The sequence below is a fragment of the Cygnus atratus genome, chromosome Z (genome assembly GCF_013377495.2).
Source record: "Cygnus atratus isolate AKBS03 ecotype Queensland, Australia chromosome Z, CAtr_DNAZoo_HiC_assembly, whole genome shotgun sequence".
NCBI classification, from domain to species: Eukaryota; Metazoa; Chordata; class Aves; order Anseriformes; family Anatidae; genus Cygnus; species Cygnus atratus.
In genome coordinates, this window is record NC_066396.1 from 74,328,658 (window position 1) to 74,337,231 (window position 8,574).

General features: G+C 44.8%; 1 protein-coding gene across 1 annotated transcript; it reads right to left on the bottom strand.

Annotated features, from left to right (window-relative positions):
* Positions 1 to 453: 453 nt before the first annotated feature.
* SLC46A2 (solute carrier family 46 member 2) lies at positions 454 to 7,694 on the bottom strand. The gene is made up of 4 exons (XM_035564538.2): positions 5,957 to 7,694; positions 4,703 to 4,786; positions 2,606 to 2,762; positions 454 to 1,159 (listed from the first exon to the last, which is right to left on the bottom strand). The coding sequence occupies exons 1-4, from the start codon at positions 7,017 to 7,019 to the stop codon at positions 1,102 to 1,104; spliced, it is 1,362 nt and encodes a 453-aa protein (XP_035420431.1). The 5' UTR covers positions 7,020 to 7,694; the 3' UTR covers positions 454 to 1,101.
* Between the last annotated feature and the right edge of the window lie 880 nt (positions 7,695 to 8,574).

Here is an 8,574-nt window from a genome sequence, read left to right on the forward strand (position 1 = left end):
ACTGAGGCTGCTTGACTTGCCCCCTGGTTATTACAGGTGCTGAAGACCTTTTAACTTGCTTTTACGTAGTCCAGGAGCCTGGAAGCCACTTAATCTTTGTTAATTCAATTATCATGTAAGTAGAAACATAGTCTAAACACTGATCCCTCTTGTGCATGCCAGTCTTCTGAAACTTGTTTGGAGTTAGCTGATAATGTCTCCTGAGAGTTGATATATTGTATAGGGCTCCTTTCAGTGGGAGCTTGGCCTGGCATAAGGCTGGGCTAACACGATGACTGCTACCAGGCATCGGCAGCCCTACACCTCTGTAAAACCTATGGGGGGTGGTGTCCTTTGCTGACCCATTCTTAGCCTGTTACAAGAGTAGTGCATCCTGGTGGTGTGAGATGAAATGCTGCTATCATCAGTTCCTGAGTAACAGGTGTCTTCCCATAAGCTCTAGGGGTGCGAACATCTACTGAGGAGTGTTTTTATTGTAGGGATTAGAAAAATGTACCTTAATCTTACATTTTTTACCATGTTTTTTCTGTATTTCAGTAGTCTTCTCCATAACATCAGTCAGCTGGGCTGACATTCTTCACACTTGTCCATAGTTTATGTCAGAAAGTAGGCGCATCTTGCTGACCACCGTGCACACACTGCATGCTGCTTGTGGACACCTGCCTCAAAAGCCACAGTCACAGCACTGTCCTCAGGTTTCAGACCAAAGAGACGAGAAGAACTATAGCTGATCCTTTGCTTTCCCCTTCTAAATTGAATGATGTGCCTGGAAACACCCTTGCCACTTCTACCTTGTTCTTGTCTGTCTCCATTACTGCCAAGTAGCCTAGAGTGGAAGCAGGGTGCTCTGGAGACTGCTGGTGTTCAACAGCCAGTGTATATTCTCTGCAAAATAATGTACTGCAAAAATAACAGGGCAAACTTCTTTGTCCTGGGTAAGCTCAGTGGCTGAGGGACTGTGGCGTGCTGTGAGGTGAAGACATGGATGAGATGGTTCCTGTAACGAAGCCAATGGTAGGGACAAATGCTCGGAAACCTTCCACTCACATTGCTCAGGGAACTGATCGAGACCAAAAGATGCTTTTGGTGGTAAAGCTTCCGTCACTCGGTCAGAATCTGAAAGGAGCCAGTGGTTGAACGTTGTTTGATGGCCACAATGCTGTAAAGAACAATAAAAACAGTGATTACAAGAGGGCCACCAAACTACTTTCTCAAAATACAGTTTGCATGTTCCTTATCAAGTCTTTAGCTTAAGCTTTGCTATGGTGTCTGGAGCTAGCTGAGTGTTCATGTACTTCCTTTCAAGAATCAGCCAGCTTCTCTGTAAGCTACCACTGTATGTACAAGCCATGAAGCTGCTACCATTTTTTGCCTTTCAGATTTTTGTAGAATCATAGTACAACCCAGGTACTTCAACAGACCATCAGGTCTAATCTCTCAAGGGGAAAAGACAGCCTAGGTGAGATTATCTAGCACCCTGCTCAATCACACTCAATCACGTCTTGAAAACCTCCAGTGATGGGGATGCTATCTTGTCCCAGAGGTGGTTGTTCCAGTAATGGATTGTTCTCACTGTAAAAAAATGTCCTTCGTGTATCTTATATATTTTTTCCCAGTACCTGTGTTTGTGCTTATAATGATTACTTGTACTGGGAGTGTATGTAGCAGCTTGCAGTGACTCACTGTTAAACAGAAGGGTTACGTTTAAGAAATGATGAGTTAGAAAATACAAGGAGAAACTTTAAAAATTGAAATCAGACTTGACAAGGGTTTTATCTGGGATCAGACGTCAGCTGTCTTACATCTGAATGAGAGTATCGCTGCATAGATTAGATATTGGCATTATCACACTTTGTATTATCTTCATGGGGTCCTGCTGTTTCTAGTAATGTATCCAGCTGGAGGGGCTTGGGGAGGGGATGGTGAGCAAGGTGATATTTAGAGGGAGATCCTTTGAAGACTCCAGAAGAGTAGGTGGAGGTGTTTCAGATTTCTCTCTCTAAATTATCTGGGATTGCGCCTAAAACTTGTTCTTGAAATTTTAACTCTCAATCACTCTGTAGCTGTACAATTGGGCGATCTCACTGGATCAGAAAAGTAACCATTTTCTTTACTGCATCATAATGATTTATCTTTGAAAGAAACACCCAAGGGAGACTCAAACTATTCTGTCACAATGAGTAAGTAACCCATAATGGATTTTCAAAAAAAATGTTTTACTTTGTGTGGGATTATTCCCTCTTTCTACTTAGTACTATTTTAGCAATATCAAGCACTGCATTTGTGCAAAGGCTTTGTCCCCTGGGATTATTAGCTCTTAAACTCTGCCAAATATTCCTCCTACAAGCAATTCATGATACGTCAAACAAAAATAAGATTAAAAACAGTGGCTATATCACTTGAAAGCTTAACTCTTTGAACCTTCTTGGTACTTGTCACCTCGTTTCCACAGAATTTTTTACTTTTTTGAGTCCTTTTCCATTTTTTTTTTAATCCAATAACACTTTTCTTTTTCAAATCTTTATTGTACACATAACACCTAGAAACGTGAAGCAAGGAGAAAACATAACGTGCCCCTTCAGAGACAACCATTCCTGTTCCTTACCTTAAAGGGAGGAGGCTGAGGCAGCCAGCTAGAAAAGACAAAATGAAACAGAAGCCGCTGTACCAGTTCAGTGTGCTTTGATAGATCTTGTTGAAGACTGTAGATGTCACTACTCCTGTGATGACTAAGGACAACTGCAGCAGGACAAACACCTTACCTGTAAAGCAAGAACATCATTTATCATCAGGGAGAAAAAAAAAAAACCTGTTGTGGTACCTCCCTGCAGCATCCAGGTGCCACCACCACAGCTTGGAAAAGCAATGTAGTCATGGCTTAACGAGTGCCAGATTGCATGAGCTTGTTTCTGCTGTTGTTCTGGAGCAGAATTAAGTGTCTCTTCCTTCTTTAAGGTATAGGACAAAGACGTAGCTTGAAAACTGTTTGCTTAAACAGTCTAGATGTTGAGGTTGCTGCTTGGAAGAGCAGCAATAAACTGGGAAATAACTGCTCATTTCCATAGGATATAGGAAAGTAGTTGTGGGTTAATGTCTTCAGGATGTGAGAGATTTCAGCTGTTTCTGCCATAGTGCAGAAGTGTTGTCCATTGGGCTGAAATGTTATAATGCCTAAAATGGGGAGCTGTGTGTGATTTGTGTGATGTTTATGGAGGAGGAAAGGGAGAAATTGAATCCCGGTTGGAACAGCTTGGGAATAACCATTTTTGCTGAAGTGCACCATTCTGTTTCTACCATGGTAAATGGGGAAAGAGAGGGCAACCCAGCCCTCCTGGAATGTGCAAACTAGGAGCACATTTAGGGTTGTGCACCAAGCCTGCTGCCCTTGAAGCCTGCTCCACTTGCACAGTGCCAGTGGCCACCAGCTAAGGAAGCAATGCTGCTCTGCTGCACTGTCCTGCTTGTGAACTGCTCTGTTCGTGCAGTCAGGTGCAGCATGCGTGGCTTATGGTTAAAGACAAAATATGCTGATTTTTCGATGACTGAAGAGCATGATGATTAATTTGGGGTGTGAGCTGCATGGTTTGTGGCAGGGATGTGATTTTGCTACAGAGGAACAACAGAAGTAGGAATGAACTGGTGACAGAGCACAGCTTTCATGTGACTGTTTTTTATATTATTCTCCAGTGCAAGGATAGTGAGCTCGGGTGTTGAGCAGTAGCACTGCAAGTTAATTTCTGCATCTGCTTGATTGCATTTGTAAGTTATCCAGACAAAAAATGCTGCATGGTAACCCTCTGTTGAGGAAAAATGAATGTAGCACTGGATGTCAGGTGGGCGTTTTAACCTACTGTCTTGGAAGCTGTTAGCTCTCTGGATCTGTGTCCCCACACTGTAGTGGGGCTGCACAAGCAGCCTGATCAGCAGTGAACTGGACGGATTGTGCTCCTGGTTTTGAGATGGAGAAGGTGAAGTTGGGAACAAGGCAGATTGCTGCAGGGGTGAAATAAGAAGTTTTGAGTGTTGTGGTCATATGGCAGAAGGGAAAGGATGCAATTGGAGTAAAAGGAAGCCATTGGAGTAAAAATATTAGCCTCCAATATGATGTTATAAAATACACATATTTCATTATTTTCTAATGCAAAGTTAATAGAAAAATTAGGAATTGTTTCTCCTGTTGAACAAAAAGGGTCATTTTCTTATGCAAAGTTTATTCTTTGTTAGTTAAACTATGTTCTGACAGGAACAAATTGCCAAGAAAAGTTTGGAAGCATATTTAGAGACCGTAATGGAAAAAGATTAAAGAAATCCATTCTTCTCAAAACTGGAAGTAAAATAAGCCAAATATAAATGATGTGAATGTCACTGTGCTTCAGTCCAGCATTGCCTTGTTTTTCCCTGGAGCACTGTGTTTTTGAGCAGTACCTCAGATATTATTTTCCCTGCCTTTGAGCTGCACACTGATAGTAATCTCTTGAAGCATGTTCTGAAAATTTTGTGGATAAATGATGAAGCAATTAGGGAGGAGAAGTTTGGACATGACAGGCTGGTCCTGCAAGTTTCTCTGCTCCTCCCCTTTTGCAGTACCAGCTGTTCTGGTTTTATTATGCAATGCACAGGCTCTATCAATAACTTAACTTTCTTGTACCCAAATGGAGGGATTTAGCAGTTTTTTGATCAGAGAGGTAACCGATGTACTCACCATAGGATGATCCTTCAACATGCTTGGATAGCATGGACCTGATGGTCGGCAAGGGGATGAGGGCAAAGAGCATCACTGCCCGTGCTGCAATGCAATGAATACGTGGTTATCATCAGTAGCTGCTCCCTGTCTCATAACACAGCAACCACTGCTTTTGAAGGCTGCATGCCTCTGGCTTGGGCAGGGCCTTTGCTTAACCTTGTCGTGTCCCTTGAGCCTCAGAAATTAGTACTTATCTTCAGTAGGAGTGCAGGTCCTTGCTTCATCCGGGAGGTGGTGGATAAGCCACCGATTGCTGCAACTAGCAGAGGCACTTTGCCCCAGCCAGCCATGGCCTCTGGGTCTCAGCCCCAGATCCCATTGTATCTTTAGAGAGCACTGTCCTTTGTGGTAGTGAGGTGGATGATGCAAGTCTGACCCTATGCTAACAGCCTTGACAAGAACAGTATACTCATAATACCATGTTTTATCTCATGGTGCTTTTGGCCTGCAGTATTTTAGGCTCTCTCTACTGCGAGCAAACTTGTTTAATTTTTGATTTCTCCTTTCTTGTAGGCACAGACAGAAAAACCTCTTCGGCTCGTTTCTCTTAGACTTTTTTTCTCACTTTCAGAAAGAAGACCTGAAAGCCATTGAATTTATGATACTCTTTCTGTTAGTCAGGTATGAATCACCCATCTCACTGCCACAAGGGTTGCTGTTCTTGGTTTTTGGCTTCCTGTGTTCCTGTGGAGGCTATCTCCCAAAAATAAACTTGCCTTTCCATCGTCACAGGATGCTGCCACATCTATTGTTACCCATCCCTTGGTCATTTATATATAGAGTGAGATTTGTATAGTACATTCTTGTAATATTTTAGTTGCTAGAGCAACACCAATGTTTCACTATTAAGTTTCTCATCAGACATAAAAACCTTAATGTAACAAAAATAAATCACATCTTAGGATATTCACTTAACAGGAAATCTTTGGCATTTTTTTCCGTTTTAGCTTTAAGCCTTACCTCATGAGATGCAAGTGCTTCGTATGGCTGGCTGCTGCTGGTAGCCTGCAACAATTCCTTCCCCCCCCCCCCCCCCCCCCCCCCAATATCAGCCTTCTTCCCCCACTCAGATCTGGATTATGACCAGGTCACAAATTTCAAGTTAATTAGCTTTAAACCAAGCATTGGCAGGAACGTGTGCCTCCTTAGGTTGTTGTAGGGTGCTGCACGAGAGAGGTGCAGGATGAGGGCACTAATGCCAGCTCTACTCACCAATGTAGAACAGAAATGTCCACCGCACGAAGGCCATGATGAGGACACCAGTGGTGAAGGACACCACTCCAATTATGATCATGGTAATGTCCCTAAGGTACTTGGAGAACACGAATACCCCCAGGAAGCTGGTGATGAAGATGGCATACCCAGCGGCATTGCCATAGCCAATCTGCACAGCATTCCAGCTCAGAGGCTCCCTGAGCAAGAAGAGTGGAAGTACATTCATGGCGCCCACCACGGCAAGGTCATAGAGGATTGCTGCCACAAAGAGGATGATGATGATGAATTTTGAGGGTGTTACTGGGGCTTTGCTGCTGCTCTCTGAAGGCTGAGCACTCTCTGCTGCTCCTGTGCAAGCTGTTACCTGGCCACCAACCTCCTCTACACTCTTGGCTTTGGCTGTGCAGGAGGGTGCTGACTTGGGGACTATCAGGACAAAAATGCTGTAGAGGAGACAGAAAGCATAACAAGCGATGCTGCAGCTCACCAGCACAGTGCCCTCTCGATAGCGGTCGCTGAAGCCGACAAAGAGGTAGCCAGATGCCATGCTTCCCAGAAAGCCAGCGAGGCCATACACCAGCTCAATAATGATCAGCCGTAGAGACCTCCTGCTCTCGGAGGAGCCCAGGGATCCCAGAGCCATGATGCCTGCCCAGAACGTGGTGAAGCCGCCTGTTAGCCCATTGAAAGCAGCAGCCCCGTACATCACCTCGATCGGCCAGTCCAGCAGGATCAGGAGGAGCAGGAGAGATTTGGAGCCCAGGTAGCCAAGAAGAGGTAAGCAGATGGGGATCTTCCGATGAATCTTGTCCCCCAGCTTGGACAAGCCGTAGGCTGACACCAGCGGGCTCAGGCCCAGGACGAGGTTGTAGATGATATAAAAATTAGAGACAGCCTTCTGCTGAGCATCTTGCAGTAAGTGGGAGGGAGCGGTTGAGTTGGTCTGGTTGTAGTAGTTCTTCACCACCAGCAGCAGCGCCGTGTCGTAGAAGGCACTGGCCACTTGGGAGCCCGCAACCACCGGCTCAACCCACGTTCTCATCATCGTCATCCCCACCATGGTGCTGATGGTTGCCTCTTCTCAGGGAAGGAGAAGAGCTGTTTTCCTAGTGATGTGCTGCAGGAAATGGTGTTTTCAGAAGTTCTGCTCTGGAGGCATGCTTGAAGTGGAGAGGCGAAGGGAAAATAAAAGGTCCCCTGGGTTGCACAGAATCAGGGTTGTGCAAGAGAAAATCTGGCTGGGAGGATATTTGCACCTCACCTCTCTACGTACATACATGCACGCACATCCCTACACTGCTCTGACCTCCGGCTCAGGCAGGAGAGGCTTTTGTACAGATGGAAACGCCCTGCACTCGCTGACTGTGCTGCTGCTGCTCTTCCTGGTGCCATTTCAACACAGATCATATGACCCGGGGGAATTTCTGTCTCCCACTTTAGGAAGTGAAAATGCCATAATCGTGTGGTTGCAACATTTATTTATTTTTTTCCACACTGTTGGCATCCTTCATGTGCCAGAGGACTCTCAGGGAAACAATGCTCATGCCCAGCTGTGGGGACAGAGAAAGGCCGAGTGCTTTTTTTGCTAGGTAATTTACCAATTCCCCTTCGTGCCAGCCCTTTCCCTTTCTTCCACACAAACGTGTGCTGCTGGATCTCTGATTCTCAGCTGCTCCCCTCTGCCCTATTGCTACATCACACTCCGATGTTATTTCAACAACACAGCCAGGAAATTGCGCCAAAAAGAAAAAATGAAAGGAGAAAAAAAAGCTATTTTTAGTAACCTGCCTCCCACTCTGTGTGCTTTATCCTTGGGCTTTACAATGTGGGACTTTCCAAAAGGAGAAGAAAAGCCCCAGTTTATTACCAAGGCATCGGCAACTGCTGCACCCCAGCAATCCGCAACCGGAGCTGGAAGCTGGGGTGGGAGCCCACCTCCGGGAAGGGTTTTTCCAGTCCGTGTGTCTCCACAGGTGCTGATGCCATGTGCAGGGTCACAAAGCTTGCAGGCAGCCTCAAGCTTTGCCGCTGCCCACACTGCCAGCGCCAAGGAAGGTGTGTGTGTCCCTAGCTGTAGGAAACACTTGGGGGATACTTGGCAGCCTCAGAAATGCTAACTGAAATGATAATGATCTCACCCTGCGCTGGTTTAGTGAATCATAGCAGGCAGAGTAACAATCTGCTCTGGGAAGATTTATGGTGATGACTTTAAAAAATAAATTAATGATTAATTTCCTAGAACAATGTTAAAACCCCCATCTGTTGCATTCTCTATTGACTCAGGCGGCATCTACTCAATGCCTGTGTACTCATGGCTCGGGAGTTTCATTTTTTCACTCCTAGTCCACTTATGCAAAAATTTTTGTTTTAGATTTCAAGTTGAGGAAACAACAATCCCAAGAACTAACACAGAAAGGAGCGAGAAATTGTCTGCTAGAATGATTTGCTGCTAGACAACTGTAGTTTCACCAGAAATTTTTCTTTTAACAGACAAAAGGACCCCTAGCCAGCTGTAGAATATAATGTTTTGTTCCAACTGTGTTTTTTATTTTTTTTTCCTTTTCCTCATATTTTCTGCCAGAGGTGTTATAGTTTCTTTAGTTTTTGCTCAGAAG